The 17772-nt window shown below is 45.6% G+C and overlaps 1 protein-coding gene across 3 annotated transcripts in view; it reads left to right on the top strand.

Annotated features, from left to right (window-relative positions):
• The window catches only part of BICDL1 (BICD family like cargo adaptor 1), a 49646-nt gene that overhangs the window by 20147 nt on the left and 11727 nt on the right, over positions 1-17772 (top strand). For all 3 annotated transcript variants that reach the window (XR_010784708.1, XM_066562298.1, XM_066562299.1), the window contains exons 3-7: positions 10145-10261; positions 12310-12456; positions 13440-13619; positions 14285-14503; positions 15594-15737. Coding sequence is in view for 2 of the 3 variants with exons in the window: in XM_066562298.1 (XP_066418395.1) it covers positions 10145-10261; positions 12310-12456; positions 13440-13619; positions 14285-14503; positions 15594-15737 (807 nt within the window). In the remaining variant the exon portion in view is untranslated. The remainder of the gene's footprint in view (positions 1-10144; positions 10262-12309; positions 12457-13439; positions 13620-14284; positions 14504-15593; positions 15738-17772) is intronic.

Here is a 17772-nt window from a genome sequence, read left to right as displayed (position 1 = left end):
GGTTTGGCAGAGTATAGTATCCTTTATATGCCATCCCACAGCATGTGTTGCACCCACCTCGTTTTTCAGCTACGTTTCCTCTCCACATCTACTTTATTTTTTATTTCCAAGCACAGCCTGTTGTAGGACTTAAAGTACCAAAAGGCCAGCAAGTTTGCCAAAAGCTGTTATTTCAATAAAATTCATGCAAGAGCTTTTTAAAAGCAAGATTGTAGGAGGACAAAGCTGCAAGGAGAGATCCATATTTCCAGACCCTCTCCTCACTGGCCACAGCTACAGCCATGCAGTCTCTCCAGAGAGAGACACATGCATAAGATCATTATCACATGAATAAGATCTGGCCACTTGGAGAAGTACTGAGAAGCTTCCCAAAAGCTGGGTTACAAGAGTGGTTTGGAAAATATATCTTCAGCTTTGAATACACCTGCTGTGAATTTAGGCTCTGGCTCACACTAGAAATTACTATTGCATATTTGCCCCTCTGTACAGCTGGGGAGGTGCAGAGTGCTCTGAAGGCCAAGCCCTGCCCTGAGGATCTGGGAATTAAAGACCTAATCCCCCTCAGTGTTTACATCTGTGCACTGCACAGAAGGTAAACATGCTGTGTTCCAGCAGCTGCTGCACCTGCATCCACAGGCTCACCCTGGGTGGAAACAGAGCAAAGTTGGGCTAAAAGGAGACAGAATTCCTGTACTTATTACCCATGTTAATGCACTAAGTATAGATTCAGCTTCAGCAGATCAAAGTGCTCAGATGTTATTACTAACACATTGTAATTATCTTTTGTCAGCAATCACCAAGAGCAAGGTCTGCCTTGTGCTCAAAGTCTGCTCCAAAGACCTTATGCTCTGAACAGATCTTTTCATGCTGTCAAGAGGGAGAACAATTCAGATATAGCTGGAGGCTGCCAAAGTACAGGAAGAAGCACTGCTAAGTTAAATGGTATCTCTCTAGAAGCTTTTTGTCTGCAGGTATTCAGCACAGTTCTTTTGTGTTTAGGACAGATCAAGTACTAGCTGACCAAGAAATATTTTCAGTAAAATGTTACTTAACAGCTCCAGAACAATCCTTTAAGAACATAGATTTGTACCTTTTTATTTGAGTACTGCAATGTGACATGCTGCCATATGAGTTTCATGGTTTCCAGTCCATCACAAAGTTTCCAAATCTTTGTGATGGACTTGCTCATTTTTATGGCATTCACTTTCCATGTGTGGCCCTATTGCACCTATCTGTGGTTAAAACATTTAGTGAAGAGGAAACTTTATTAGAATAGTTTGAAGCCGTAGCTTTCATCCTGGCCACTGTTCACTATAGAGTTTGAGTTTCCTCATTTTTCCACAAAAAGCATCCACAAGTTCTACTGTATTGGCTATGAGAAATCATCCTTCTGCACTGAACATTTGCACATCTTGCTTTAATCAAGCCAAGCTCCAAAAACCACTTCTTAGCTCTTTTTCCTCTCACTTTTGAAATAAGTTTATCAAGTTTTAAAGGAAATGAGCAAACACATATGAGCACCGTTTTTAAGAAACAGCCTGATAGAAGTTATTTGGAATCAAACTTTGCAGGGATTTAAAAGCTAATCAAACATGTCCAGGTCAATCTACCATAAAATTTAAATATACATTTGAGAAAATGTTTTCTCTCTTCCTGTCTGAAGACTGCCTGGGAGAGTTTATTATATTTTAAACCAACTCCTTGAATTTTGTCCCATCTTTTTTAGCACTAACTCATTTCACATATATGGGAATGGTCACCCCTGTTTTCATGCATTCAGACATGTTTGTAACTGCAGGGTTGAGTACCAAGTCTACACACACTGGAAAACTTCTGGCTTGTATTTACTACTAATAAATCCTAAAACAGTATATTGTGAGCTTAACATGGTGTAGACATGAAGATTTCAAGAGCAGACAGAACTGTTAGTTTGCCATCAGATATTAGATATCCCCAATAGAACTCAGTTAATTTGCTTTGAAATAAAGGGGAGAGAGTGCTTAAAGCCAGAGCAGGAGACTGTAAGAAGCTTAATTATTGTCTCTTTCTTCCAGGCACAACCATTTGGGTTTAAACACCTCCAGGTTTAAGGTCTTAAGACTAAAATGATTTTGTAAAAGAATTAATTCAAGAACAGAGACTGGCTGTCCTGACTTCAGGCTACCATGGAAAGAGAGCAAAGCCTCTCAGGCGGGAGGGAATGTTACATTTCTTTGTCTCCAACATTGTAACCTTCTTAATTTTTCAAAAGGTTTTAATGACCAGGTTAAGTATTTGTGTTTCCAGTTCAGTTATTTCCAAACTAGTCCGGCATTCTGTATTTCTTTGTCCTCTCATCTGACCCACACTTTTGGCTCACTAGGAAGTTACTGGAAGAAATATTTTTCAGCCTTTAGCTCATGTAGCAAAGATAGACTGAGCTCCTGCAAATCTGGATTAAAAACCCACATCAAAGGTAATGGCCAAAATGGTCTATCAAGATAAAATATGCCTTTATCGGGGGAAAAAAACTTATTAGTGGAAATGAAATATTAGAAATGCATTGAAAGTTATCTTGGAGAGCAGACCACAGAGCTTACTGATGGAAAACATGAACTGTCCACTTCCAAACTGTACCATTCCCTCTGCTAGTCCAGTATAGAACTCCAGGCACTGTGTTCTTGCACAGGCACAAGGGGAATGACAAACTTCTTAACCTGAAGGTCCCAGACACCCTTGCAACAAGGGCCAGGCTGGGCTGCAGTGAATTAATGTGGTGGTTCCTCTCAGCTCCACCAGACTTGATTATTGCAGCCTTTCTGCTTCCATGTGCAATAGGTAACAAATGCTTCACTCCAGATGATGTGCAGCATCCCCACAGAAGCAGACCAGCCTGCTGGTGTCACATGTTATTACCCTAATCCTCTCACCATCCAGGAGCCAAGCAGCTGCCAACAAGCCCATGTTCAGCTCTCTGTGCAGAGCCCCACAACAGACACAGTGCAGAGCTGCCTCATCTCCCACACTTCTTCTGCAAAGCAGGATTTGCACACAGAGCAGGAGCCACTTCGTGCACTACTTAGCATGGTGTGTCCTCCAGGCACACTTTGTCCTCTGAATTATCTCCAGTGCTAATTTATTGCAGCATTCAAAGCATCGTGCCTCCTGCAGTCCCTCCCACAGGAAGCTGGCTGACTCATTTTTCCACACACTCTATTTTCTTCTCCACAAGAGCCAAATGTTTAGGTCAAGAATAAACCACAAAAAAAAGGGAGGCTCGTGTTTAAGCACCTCCTAAAACAGCCCACAGCCACTTGTGAAGCTCTTTCTTTCATTCAAATAACAGACATGCAAGTGTTACACCCAGGTAGAGTTACCCCCATATGGCACCCAACTGCCCCTGCAGTTCCTAATCCTGTAAATTGATTTAGCCCAAGCTAATGGTTTTTGGCCTCAATCAGTTATCTGAACACTTACTAAAAGACAAGATGAAAGCCACCATTTTGCATTCATTCCCCTGAGCTCTTTCCCAAAGCATTCAGATGCTTGCCTTGCACACTGGTTTTGATGTATCACCTAACCTTACAGGAAAGGAAAAAAAGAACATTGCCAGGAAAACCCCATCTAGTTTTTCACACTTTGCTTAGTGATGTAGCAAAAGTCAACCATCTTTGATAAAAAGGACTTTTCAAGGACACCTGAAAATAATAAAAAAAAAATATCAGTACCTTTTCTCCATCTGTAGCCACACAGTCCTCCAGTCACCAGAAATATAGGAAGGAACCAGAGTAATACAATGCAAACACTTTTCCTTCCAAAAACAAGAAATCCAGGTTCAGCCTGAGAAGAGCCATGGTTTGCAGATGTTTCCACCAAGGAACTAAATACCTCTATTCTTAATTCCACATCAAGAAGCAGGTGCCAGAGCACTCCACCCCAAAATACAAAGCCCCAGGTGCTGCCTGCTCTCTCTTTCAGCCAGTTGGGCCTCTGCCTCTCAGGTGTGAGGCCTCAGAGTTGATTGGCATTAACCCATTGCCACCCACTGCACAACTAGGGCTTGTGGTGAGGAAACACATTCTTGGGGTTTTTTATGGTAAAACTCAGGTAAATAGGAGTGAGGTTAAAGGACACACTGTGCATTTCCCACTTGTCCTACAGAAGGGAAAGGGAACAAATCTACAGCAAAAATTTCTCACTTTCATGCAAGCAATAAAAGCTTGTATTCTTGTATTTCCAAAATGTCAAAACTGTGGAAGTAGTGCAGAGCTTAGCATAAGCTGCCATTGCTGCCCTTTGTCTCACAGAATCCTCTCAGAATAGGTTTAATGCTGCAGCCATGAGGCTTTTCCCATCACTAATGTGTCCCCAGCCTGATGCTTATAAAAGAGTCATAATTGTGCCTTTCCTCCATTACTGAGTCTCCTTGCTTTGGCAGTCCTTTGGACCAAGATCTCTGTTTTCCTTTTTTCTGGGGAGATTCATTTTGTGCAAAAATGTTATTGTGCAAAACTAACATTCTTTTGTTTACTGTTTTGTCCCCCTGCCCTGTTGTCAGTGTGGGGCCCTCACCCAATGGAGCAGGCCTGTAGCAGCCTGTTTCCTGCCAGAGGGAGAGCTCATCAGCCTGAAATCCCCCACAGCTGGGCAGTAGCAGAGTGAAGGATGAAGTGAGGAGGAGGATTCAGCCCGACTCCCCATTTGGCAGGGATGGGGGCACTTCCCAGCTCTGATGTCCTGTGCTGCACTGGGGAGAAGCAGGAAGAGGTCTCTGGAGAAGGCCTAGCCAAATCCCCTACTACTCCTCCTTCAACCACGAGGCTGTTGCTGTTTCACACACTTTTTACCTCAGCTGACACTGGCAGAAGGTGTTGTGCCCTTTCCTGAGTGCATTTTTCCAGAGGTGTGAATGACAGGCTCAGCCCTGCCTGCAGAGGGGCTGGGGTGGAACTCACCATGTCCACCCTGGGGCAGCCCCAGCCTCACCTCAGAGGGTCTCTCAGCCCCCCAGCAGTGCCTGGGCATCTGCAGCAAATAAATTCCACCCCTTGCCTCAGCAAAATGCTAATTTCATAATGGTCATTAAAGCATCCACTCGCCACACACCCTGCACAGCTCCACTGATGACATCAGTCCCAAAAAAACCTCCTCACACCACAAAGGAAACAGGGAAACAGCACCATCAACAACCCCACCAGGATGGGCAATATCCACCCTCAGTACAGTTCCATCCTCTCCCTCACCACAAAAATCCCCATTGCTAATCCAAGGCAATGGTTGGTCTGAGCTTTGCCTTTTATTTTACTGGCCACTGTTTTAACTTCAAATTCCCCTAATAGTGTGTAATCTCCCTGTCTTTGTCTCAACCCACAAGCTTTTAAATCTTATTTTCTCGCCCATTGTTGAGAAGGGGGGCTGAGAGCAGCTGGGTGGGCATCTGGCCAGCCCACCAGGGTGCCACTGCTCTTCTCCACAGAGAATTCCTCAGGGAATCCCTCTGGGCACATCAATCAGCAAATACAAGCTGAAGGCCCCAAGAGGAGGTGAATACAAGCACTTATATTATGTAAGAACTTTTCCTGGATGGGCTAACGTTTCAAATAAGAATTTGAAGTTGACCTGCATTCAAAGCTTTGCTAAAAATCTCTCAAAGATTCCCAAACTGAGCAACTTCCAGGTGTGCAAAATACTGATTGTGGCTTATGGTGTTTATTGTGCCAAGGCTTAGGAAACAGCCAATTTATTGGCCTGGATCAAGTATCCCAGAAAACCAGGGTTCTTCCAGCACCAGGATGCTGGCTGCAGTGGCAAGACAGCAATCCCAATCCTCTGGGACTTCCTTCAGAAGCCAGATTAACAATTTTTTTGTAAATTACTAATCTAAAGCAATTTGTTGTTGTTGTTGTTGTTGTTTCCTGCTCTGGTTATGTTTTAGTAGCCAAATATATTTTCCTTCCAGAGAAGAGCTGGGAATCCAGGAACCTGCAGCCAGGGGAGGCAGCAATTAGTGGTTTGAAGTGTTAATGGGACCACAGTGGGAACTGGAAGTCCCTTGAACTCAGCTATTAGCAAATTAATAAAAGGGGTAACACGCTCTCCTGAGTGTTACAAATTTAGCACTAATTAGAACTTCTCTTTCTTAGCTATTTTAGGCAAGAAAATCTTCAATATCCTTTGTTAAATCTTAATCATCTTGTTTGTAGAAGTAAATCATATGGAAACATTGGTTTCTCCACCCAGCTACAGTCTATTTAACTTTTTCCATTCTCCTTTTCTTTGTGACATGACTTATAGCTAGATATTTTGTAATCAGTTAGCTTTATTTATCAACTCTTACCCCAGAGGAAGGTTTTCTTTGACTAAGACTAACCTACAGGCTATTAATTTGTCACAGTCCATCCCTGACTTCTCAAAGATCCCCCCTTCACAGGAACATCAGTGGTCCAATTTATTTATATTTGTTTTATGTATTTATTGCTCATACATTCCAGATGTTAAACCTCATGGAGTTCTTGTAACTGGCAAGCATCTCTTTCTGCCAGAGATATACACATGTAGATCTTTGTGTATTTTAACACTTGGGAATTAATCACGAGAGAAACTTAATCAAGTTTGCAATGATGAAAAGCCCTTAATTACAGCAGAAGCCAAAATGTCCTCCTGCTCTTCTTGCACTGCCCAAATCTCATCGAAACCTTGCCTGAAGACCAGAAAACAAATCTCACAGTTGATTGGATATATCTAATTGTGAATTGATGTCTATGCTTTTGCAGATATGTTTCAAATCTTGCCTGGCGGCTGCGTTGGCCAATTTGCCCATACTGAGGAAATTAATTCATTTTTAACTACAGAGCAAAGCTGTGATGTTGGGCAATATATGTCTCCTTTCTGTAAAGAATATTACTTGTCTCTAGGAAAATCAGTGCATTGCTAAGTGATTGACAGAACCACAAAAGATTTAGCTTTTAATGTTTAGGAAACACGGATGGAGAAGGGAAAGCCCTACAGGCTGGCTGAGGCAGAACAAACTCACTTCCATTCAGCAAAAGCCATATTGAACATTAAAGAGGAAATGGAGAGGGAAGGTTACATCTTCACTGAAGCCACTAAGTAAAAAGAGCATGTTAGAAGTAATCAATGGGAATCTCATGGTTTAAAACACACATGTACATGTGCACACCACCAGCAGTGCTGAGAGCTGAAGCAGACACTGTCTGAATATACACCATAAAGCCTGAGAAATACTGGACACTGTCAAGGTGGCCTTCATAAATTAATGCAAGCTGATGTTAAAATCTCTATTTTACAATCAGTTAGAAGGGTTAGTTTGGCAGCAGGATTAATAACCTATGAAACAAATGTAGCATGACAAGGAAGATTCCATGACCAGAGCTCAGCTCAGAAGACTGTTTCATGTCTAGAAAAACTGGATGAAGACTGTTTCTAGTTAGCCTGTGGAGGGAAACACAAAATACAGTCATTTCTGTTTACTTCTGCTAAACAGCTGGTCAGAGAGTATTTTCTGTACTGTGTGAGCCTAAAGCAAGTGTTGTTTTTGCTTTTCTCTACTGCATGAGGTAGGATGCAAGTGGTGTTCACTGAGGTGACACTGTGACATCCTGTCTGCCTTTAGGGCTCTAAATACTAACAGTAACTGAGTCCTTTTTTTCCCTCCATGTGGGTTATAATTGTGGCAATAAGATGTGTGAACCTGTGAGCTGGGCAGCACATAGATAAATTCCAGATGATGATTTAATGCTGGTGAATACAAGTCTTACAGTCCTGCAAGCAGCCTGGTACTGGAGAGGACCTTTGAGGTCAATTCATTTCCCTTCTGTCACAGGCAGCCCTCTGAAAGAAGCTGCATGATAAAGTGACCCAGCTCCATTACAAAGTTAAATTTTTTTGCCACCATTTCTACTACTGTAATGGTGCAGGAAGAGGAATCCTACAGCAGGTCCTTGAAAATGTAGAAATCTTCCTATTGCCAGCCTTAATATACTCTTATCCGGTTTATTCACATCTTTCTTTTCTGCCAAAATTGTGCTTCTGCTTAAATAGCGCTTCTCCCTTCTGTGTGCTCATCCGTGATGTATTTATAGGGAGTCCTCTCTCAGCATTCACTGCATGAGATAAAACAAGCCATCCTTTTTTTAGACTCCTTTCATATAACAGACTTTCCACAATCTGAATCATCCGTGCAGCTCATCCCTTCACCTGCTCCTGTCTGGGCATGGGGAGCAGAACGAGCAAGAGCAGCTATATATTCTCCTACCAGGGATTTTTACAATGCCATTAATACTGCCTTGTTTCCTTACTGCTCTGTTGTACATTTATATACTCTCTGTATGTAGAATTCTTCAAGCATATAAATTATGTTACACAGTGAGCTATCAAATACTGGTGTGTCATCTCCTCTGGGGCCACTTGTGCTCCTTGGGAGTGTGGTCAGCATCTTGCAGGCAAAATCCTTCAGTGCTTTTCATCTGGTGCTTTTTCATCCTTGATAGCTCCTGCAGAGTGTTTCAGCATGAAGATGTTTCAGCAGTCATTACAAAAGCAAGTGAATCATTCAGAAAAAGCACAATCCATCCATCTTCTTTAGTGTCACCAATTAATAGCTGCTCAGGATGCTTTGCAACCTATAGTTGCTTAAGGGAAGAAAAATAACCACCCCCTTCCTATAGTGCTGTGCTGTCATTATATTCCGTGCATCCTGTCCAAGCAAGGAAGCTTTATTAAATCCAGTTGGCAATCTGCAACGGGTTCTGATATGGGGCTTTAAAGAAGAGTGAAAAAACAGTATAAGAAGGGAACTAAAAACCAATTGGTAGACAAGATTATTTCTTTTCATTGGAACACACTTCTGTTTTTAGGAGCCAGTGGTCAGAGCCTGATTTGGTGGCCACACTTCTGTCTGCTTCTGCCCCTCCAAGCAAACAGTGCTGAGGCCACCAGTTTCCTCCACTTGATGGAGCTGGAACAGCCTTTTACTTCATGCTTCTGGTTTGGAATATTTTGCTGCAGACTGTGCAAAATAAGGGATCATTTTTAAAAGGGAGCAGTGTTGCCTTTGTGGGCAGCTCAGGCTGGGTCTGTGTGCTCATTGCTCCAGTCACAAGCTCCTAGAGCAGAGTCATTGCACCCTTTGGTGAAGCTCTGCCTTGGGCACTGTCAGAGCACCTGGAGAAAATCCAGACCCACATTTGCCAGACCTAAAGATGCATTCCCCAGCCTGCCCACAGCTGCTGGCTCCAATCCCTCCCTCCCATCTCACCTCCCTGTCTAAAGCACTGTGGCTTTTGCCACTGGACATGCCCCAAGCAGGACAGCAATGCCACCTCTTGGGGGGAATCAGCTCAATCCCAGCCCCTGTGGCATAGTTGGAGCTCTGTGCCTAAGTGTAATGGAACCTGATGGAAGCTAATTAAAAAGAAAACTGTCCATTTTGCTGTCTCTTTAGGATTTAGTCATAAAAACTTTATGTTGTCTCACAAGCCTAAGCAAGTGTGTTCACATGTAAAAATCAGCCATAAAGCTGCCTGGAGAGGCCTTAACATGTCTAAGCTGTCATTTGTAAGGGCTGCCTCAAGCCTGGATCCTGCAGGTAGGAATGACCTTTCTGCTGTCCTCAAACCACCCTGCATAAGTGGGGCATCTCTGCTTCAAAATGGGAAAGAGGGACAAGCCCAGGGATCCTTCACTGACAGTCGTGCATTGGATGTTTCTCCATCTGGCCTTGACAGGAGCTGGGAATCAAAGGCAAAGAGTACTTGTTATATTAGAGCTGTGCCAAAGATGTTCAGAGGTTAAGAGAGTGTAAATCTAATAGGAGTGTTTCCTGGTCTTCTCCTCAACCCCAGCTAGGCTACAATTTTTAAGGCAAAGTGAATTTCCTTTAGGACACAGGAGTCACCATGTTTTTTTGCAGTGAAAAAAATTATGGGCTGTGTCCTCTTGGCTGCCCCAAGGGAAAAATCAACATGGTTTAAATGGCAGCTCTCCCCAGTGTCTGTCCAGGATGAGATTTTCACTCACCCAAACTCTGCAAAATTCGGAGTTTCTGCTGAAACTGGGCTTGTGCAGAAGGTGTATCTGGGTGGGTTTCCCTAGGCAGGAGGAGAGGGCTGCTTTTGGGGTAACTGCAGCTGGTGTCTCCTTGCAGGCGTCGGAGGTGGAGCGGCAGCTCTCCCTGCAGGTCCACACCCTCCGGGAGGACTTTCGGGAGAAGAATTCCTCCAGCAGCCAGCACATCGTGCGGCTGGAGAGCCTCCAGGCCGAGGTGAGTCACCTGCCTCCCTCCTGCAGAAAGCAGCCAGGGCTCTTGGAGCTTGTGTAATGACCCTCTCTGAGCTGGGCAAACACAGTCACCCAGTGGAGCCAGCAGAGGGATGGCAGCACTGTGGCGCAGGACTGCCCCAGCAAGGATTGCTCCATGGTGTTCTGGCTGGGCTGGCTCAGGGCACCTTCCAGTGCTGCCTTTGCCACAGCATTCCTGCAAAATGAATGGATGAGAAGGATCTTCCAGGAGCCAAACTATGGCTGTGCTCCTGCAGGGCTGCTGTCCAGTACGGACTAAACTCTGGTAGGAATGGTGGGAAGGTCTGCAAGGGTTTTTTTCCTCTGTTGCTCATGCTTGCAAAGAAAGCAGCAATCCTCTCTTGCCTCTGAGCCATGCACTTGGGAAAGCAAGGAGCCCCTGCCTGTTTTAACTCAGGTACATTTGCAGGAATGAGACAACTTCCTTCCTTTCCCCTTCCCTGGCAGGCTCACTGGGGATCAAATAGGCAGGTAGAAGATGGGTAGAAGATGTCCAACTCTACTACCCAACCACTTCTTTTATTTAAAAGCTGTCTGGAAAAGCTTTTCCTAAAATCTCTCGATTTCTTTTCTCCCGCTCCCACCTGCTCCTTGCTGGTCCCTCGCCTTTTCTTCCCCTCCCCTTGGTGTGGAGCAGCAAGTCCTTGAAGTAAGTATGGAGGCTTGGAAAGGGTTTGCCTGCACATACATTGCTGTCACCATGCATGCCTGTCACCATGCATGCCACACCTTGTCTCCTCACTTCCTTCCTGTCTCTTGCTTTCCAAACCCTTTCCCCCTGTGCCTTTCCCATGGTCCAGGGCTCATGGCAGAGTGGTGTTTTTTATGTTGTATCATTATTTACAGCATGTTCATTACTCTGCCTACCAAATATGAAATCTTGATACAATCTCTCCATTAAACCTCTTATTTTTTTTTCTTCAACCCATGCAAATCATGGTGGTGGTGGGCAGAGACATCTCAGAAACCATTAGTCACCTCAGAGCAGCTTTCCAATACCTCCAGCAGCCTTTACTCGGCAGAAATAGCAAGTCCACGTACTTGGCTGATACTCCTTTGTGCAGCCAGATCTTTCCAGCAACCTGGAAAGCAGCAAAGAGACAAGGTCCCAAAGAGGCCAAGAAAACAGTAGGAATTTGCTGAATTTGTCTACACTCCATGAACTGAAAGGAGGCCATAAGGAATATTTAGGGTTATGCCGGACTGGTGGATGGCTGGCATACCAGACCCCAGAGATCCTGTGTGTACTAATGTGGGGAAAAGCTCCTTCTTCTTGGTTAAACAGAAGAAGTGACCTTGGCTAGTGCTGATTCATCCCTTGCACTGTTCCCAGCTAACTGAGTCATGGAGGGTTTGTTTGGCAAACTGTCCATTGCCTGAATTCACTGCCCTTGACAATTAAAAGAAATGAACCAATTTTGAAGGCAACCGATCACTGGGAAGCTAAAAATAAGCACGGCACAGAAAAGAGTCTACACAATTGAAAAGACAGAAAAATCCCTGGTGAGGACCTGATGAACACACACCAATTAAGAACAGCAATGGGCAGTGCTGTGGCACAGCCCTCCCTGCAGGGAGCAGGATCCCACAGACTCACCCTGTATCATGCTGGCTCACCCTGTGATCTCCAGCACCCATACAGGAGAAAATGCCACCATCAGGACCAGCCAAAAAAGTAACCAGTTCTTCCCAGTCTATTGAATATTCAGGTCCAAGGGGTGGGCAGGGGTGGTCTCCACTTAATATTGATTTCAAGGAATATGCCTTGCATATTCCTGCCAGTGCACACCCAGCCCCTTTGGAGCAGGCCCTGCAGCCTGGGAAAGGAGTTGGTTCCTTTCAGAGCTTTCCTAAGCTTTAAACCACACACAGAGGTAGTTTCTGTCATACAGGTACAGAACACCTGTGTACATCCTTCTGCTTGTTGCTGTTTCATTTCTCTCCTGGGAATGTGGTGTCTCTCCTCTCTGCTCTCTGCACAGTCTGACAGGGCCTCTCTTTGCCCTGCAGATCAAGATGCTGACGGACAGGAAGCGGGAGCTGGAGCATCGCCTCAGTGCCATGATGGAGGAGAACGACCTGCTCCAGGGAACTGTGGAGGAGCTGCAGGACCGAGTGCTCATCCTGGAGAGACAAAGCCATGACAAGGACCTGCAGGTGAGGAGGCAGCAGTGAGACAGGGAGGGGATGGGGAGATGCAGTAAAAGTCATGATTTGGGGTAAAATTTGCCACAAACTGGGAGACAGGACAACTAGAGGAATGAAATGGTTCATGCAAAAATGGCAGCAAGCAAGGTCCAGGTTGTTCCCCATGAAGACAGGTAACAGGAACATCAACGAGGCAAAGATCTTGACAGCAAAGAGCAGCTTAGGAGGGAGATCTGAGCAAGGAAGTGGGGCAGGGTACTGGGGAAATGAGGTAAATGCAAAAAGAATCAGAGGACTCTGGTTGCAGTTAATTTTATTTCGTTTTTTAAGAGTAGAATTGGCTTCAAAAGGGGCTTCTCTAGATCCAGAGAAGCCCCTCTTGATCTCTGCTGTTCTAGAGGGCTGTCACTGACCTCTGAGATCCCAGTGCTCAGGTGGTTTCCCAACAATCTCCATGGTGTTCACAGCCACAAATCACCAAATGCCACTCCCCAGAAAACGAGCTTGGCCCCTCTGAGGCTTAGGGCAGAGCAAGGTTTTTCCATTTCACTTCTGTGGGTTACCAAGCACTGAATCCTCAGTTCTGTAAAACAACCCTGAGTAATTCTTCCTTTTTTAAATATATATTTGTATATATTTTTAAAAAACATGTAGATAGCACTTTCTCTTTGGATCCACTTCCTGCTGTGTTGTTTTCAGAAAATTTTTTTACCTGAGTCCCAACTTCTTCACAATGTTCTCCATTTTAGTGCTGATTAATCTGCTATTTTTATCTTTCTGGATATTCTGGATTCTAAACAGTGTCTAATGACACTTGGAGATTATTAGGCTCCAATAAACAGCAATACCAGCCAAGAGTACTTTCCTCCTGGCTGGAAACCCTGTTTTGTGTCACTCATTCCTCCCTCCCAGCTCCCTCACAAACCAAGAGATTGATCCAGTCCATATTGCCTCCATTAATATTCTTCTGTTTCCTTGCCTTTCTTCCCAAGCTGCACCAAAGCCAGCTGGAGCTCCAGGAGGTGAGGCTGTCCTACCGACAGCTACAGGGCAAGGTGGAGGAGCTCAGCGAGGAGAAAAGTCTCCAAAACCTCAACACAACCAGCACATCCCTGCTCTCTGAGATAGAGCAGAGCATGGAGGCAGAGGAGCTGGAGCAAGAACGAGAACAGGTATTTGCCCTCCAGCCTCTGGGGAAGCCCACAGGCCTCTGTGACCAGAGCAAAAGGGAGTTTAATGCATCTGAGCTGGATTTGGAGCTGAAAATTGGGATTGGGGTTTGGCATCAACACCCTTTGACCATATGAAAGTAAACCTCTGCATCCATTTCCAAATCAATGTGGCAAATATTTGTGAGGGCTGGAAATCCCACACTGCACTTTGTGACCGTGTTCACAGGGGTCCGAGGATGAGGGAAGAGACAAGGATCTGACTCCATGTTTCAGAAGGCTGATTTATTATTTTTTGATATATATTATATTAAAACTATGCTAAAAGAATAGAGGAAAGGATTTCATCGGAAGGCTAGTTAAGAATAGAAAAAGAAGGAATGATAACAAAGGCTTGTGGCTCGGACAGAGAGTCCAAGCCAGCTGGGATGTGATTGGCCATTAATTAGAAACAACCACATGAGACCAATCCCAGATGCACCTGTTGCATTCCACAGCAGCAGATAACCATTGTCTACATTTTGTTCCTGAGGCCTCTCAGCTTCTCAGGAGAAAAAGTCCTAAGGAAAGGATTTTTCATAAAAGATGTCTGTGACAGCACTTGGCCATGGAGGGAGGCTCTCCATGGCCCTGACAGCCCAGGCTAATGTCAGGCTCTGTTGTTGCAGCTGAGGCTGCAGCTCTGGGAGGCGTACTGCCAGGTGAGGTACCTGTGCTCCCACCTACGGGGCAACGACAGCGCCGACTCGGCCGTGTCCACCGACTCCTCCATGGACGAGTCCTCAGAAACCTCCTCAGCCAAAGACGTGCCCGCCGGGAGCCTGCGCGCCGCGCTCAGCGAGCTCAAGAGACTCATCCAGAATGTGCTGGATGGGGCAGACTCCACGGTAAGGTGGTGGCACAGAGAGGCCTTGCCTTGGGCACATCTCCTGGCCCAGAGCTTGCTGCAGGTGCTGCTGGATCCTGAAGGTCCTGGTGTCTCTCTGTGGCACAGCCCACTCTTTGTGTCTCAAATGGTCAGCCAAGAGCCAAGCATGTGGGGTTTCAGCCTGAAGTGCTCAGACCACCTAAAGTTTCAAGCTCATACAGCTGTCATTGGTCCGGGAGTCATTCGGGAAAATTAATAAAAGTAGGCTTACTTTGAGATTTTCAGTAAGTTAGAGTTTCATCGTGGAAATATTGCAGGTTGCCTTACACATCACGGTTCAGTTATTTCCTTTGGGATTTTCTTAACCTTGCTTTATTAGTAATAGTATCACAAAAACATCATAAGCCCTATGTTGGAAGGTTCTGTCCTTGTGAATTGTCATTGGTAAAAATGTCTTGGCAGGAGCTGCCAAACTCAAATCCATGGCAGGTTAAGGGTTTTGCTGGCACAAGATGATGTCTGTAGGATGTGGTCTCCAGGCTGTTGAGCAAAGGGGGTGGCATGGAGGGACCAGTCATCATCCACAGAAGTGCAGAATTACAAGAAAACACCTCACTTTTTGTTGTGGCTCAAATCAGGCCTGGTCCCATTCCCTACAAGCTGTTTGCATTGCCATTAGGGCTTATTTGGGGTGTTGTGTTGAGGAAAACAGTGTAGCCCCTGCAGGGAGCTGTGAGGGAGTACTCACCCTCCTCACCTAAGTACCTATAGGCAGAGTATAGAGATGAAGTTGTATTTGTTAAATAAAACAGAGAGTGTCCTGTAAAACGTCCACAAACAGAGACTGTAGCCATGTGGGTTACCAAATGGGCAGTAGGTCTCTGTAAATTTGGTTTATGCCAAGCTCTGCATGCTCTTTGCATCATGTGTGAAAGCAGTACCCTTGGTTGAGCACCCTTGGTTGTGGAGGTATATGGAAACAAAAAGCTCTACCAAAGTCACATTCACATTTTCATTGTTTAGCACCCTCATCCCAAACTGGTACCAAATTAATACAATTGCCTTTTTTAAAGTGAAATCTGAGCAAGAGGTTTCTCTCCCGCTCTCAGAGCTCTCGGCGAAGCGACGACGACACCTTAGAGGAACAGATCAGGAGAACCAGTGAGGATTCACGAGCCCTGAGGGAATTAATGGAGGGAGAACGGGGGAAACTGAGGCAGAGTTTGGAGGAGCTGCAGCGACTGCACAGCCAGGTTAGCAACTCCCACACTTTACACGTGGTCTTGTAACAGCAGTGTTCATCCTCCAAGACATGCCTTCCATCAAAGAGACCAACATGATAAATAACCCAGGAGGATTTAGGCCAAAATGGTTGGATGAGGGAGATTTGTTAAACCAAATGCAGAGGATTTAAGCATTTAGGATGAAAATTTCTGACAAATTGTCTGGGGCCCATCTGAAGCATCATCTCCAGCAGCCAAACTTCATATAGGCTTTTCTCCCAGACCCAGACTGCTTTTTAGCCAGTCTCTGTTACTTAAATTCTTCTCAACAGAAGATCTCAAAGTATGAGGCTTCTTGATATGGGGTACTGGAAACCTGAAGGTATCTGAATTGCTGCACTGAGCCCTTGTGAGGGGTATGTGCACCATTCCATGGATATAAAGGTGTTGTTATCAGATTTCTAAAGTCCATACCTCATGGGTGTATTCTCACAGCTACAGAGCTTCACTGACTCCTTCTTCTGCATGCTGTTCTCTCTCAGGCCAGGGCTCCTCTAAGGCTCTCCCTGACTGGCTATCCTGCCCCCCTTTTATCCCAGTCACCTTCATTGGTTACAGCTGCAGCCCAGTTAAGGACATCGCAGCTGCAGCCCATCAAGGGCAACCGGGACCTCCGGGGCAAAGCCTCTATACAGATATTCAAATACAATACATTTCCTCTACTATATAAAGGTGCTGCTCTGCTGAGCAGCACCTTTATATCCATGGAATGGTGCACATAACCCTCACAGGGGGGTATGTGCAGCAATTCAGGTCAGCCTGAATTGACCTCTTCCACAGCAGCATCACAAACCCTCAGAAAAGCACTCCCAGAGAATCCTAATTGTGGCCAGGCTGGCACCAGGCAGCACCCCAGGGACCAGCTGAAGCAACCTCAACAGCAAGGAATGGTCCAGCCCCAACACCAACTCCATACCTAAGCACAGAATCCCATTGCACCCCCACCCAGCATCATCTGTGTCTGAGACCCTGTGCCAAGAGCAGGATGTAGACACAGGCATCCAAAGAGGTGCTTGGCAGTCCTTGTCTCTGTGAGACAAGACTCCAGATGCTGGAGAGGATCTGGAGGCTGCAGCAGAAGCAGCAGCAACTGCTCTGGAGCATGGAATGGGATTAATGTCCTTGACTGGTCTTCCCAGCAGTGCTGTATCACCCTTTGGAGAATAAATAGGAAAATACACCTCTGTTCAGAAAGTCAGCACAACCAGGGATCTGACAGCCTTGTGTAGGGCTGTGGGAGCTCCCACCAAAGGGAAAAGAGTGAGAGCATCATTAAATACCCTGGCAGTGGTGGCTGCACTTGTGCAAGGGTGGGAAATGTCCTGCTTCCACAGCAGCTGATCAGGGCAGAGTGTGGGAGAGGAGCAGCCCTGCAGCCCGTCCTTCCCTAGGACTGCTCCTCTCAGCAGTGTGGCCACCACAAGAGACACTTTTGAAGGTCCAGCCTTCTGCCCCCAGTGAGACATGAGCCAGCCACTGCCCTGGCTGTGCTGCTGCAGTCCTGTGCACCACACACAGCTTCCCTTGCCCTTAAACACACCTGAGATGGAGGAGACAAGGGCTCGACCTCTGCAACCTGGCAGTGCTGACAGAGACCTTTAGAGATTTATTCACAGATTTTATTGTCTGATCTCCCCAAACTCTCCAGCCAGGAGGGACCAGAAGACCAGCCCTGGATTACAAGCCTGGAACCCTGGGTCTGCTTTTAGGGGTCCCCGGCTGCCAAAGCTCTGAATATTTAGTAAGCAAAGGGAGGACTGCAGTTCTGTTTTCTTCTCACACCTCTGTGTGATGTGGAGAAAGATGAGGCGTAGCTACAAATGCAGCAGCCATTACTCTCAGAGAGGAACTCCAGCCTCCCACAGCCAGTACATGTCTCCCACAGCTTTTGCCTGTTATCCAGCCTCACACTTGCTGCAGGTTAATAATTATTCTCACCACCTGTTAAAGAGGCAGCGTCATCTTCTGTTCAGTGCTACAGAAAATTGATGCATGTGGAAATCTG

Source organism: Molothrus aeneus, chromosome 18 (genome assembly GCF_037042795.1).
Source record: "Molothrus aeneus isolate 106 chromosome 18, BPBGC_Maene_1.0, whole genome shotgun sequence".
NCBI classification, from domain to species: Eukaryota; Metazoa; Chordata; class Aves; order Passeriformes; family Icteridae; genus Molothrus; species Molothrus aeneus.
The sequence above is the reverse complement of the archived record's forward strand: the minus strand, read 5'-3'. Positions and strand labels throughout refer to the sequence as shown.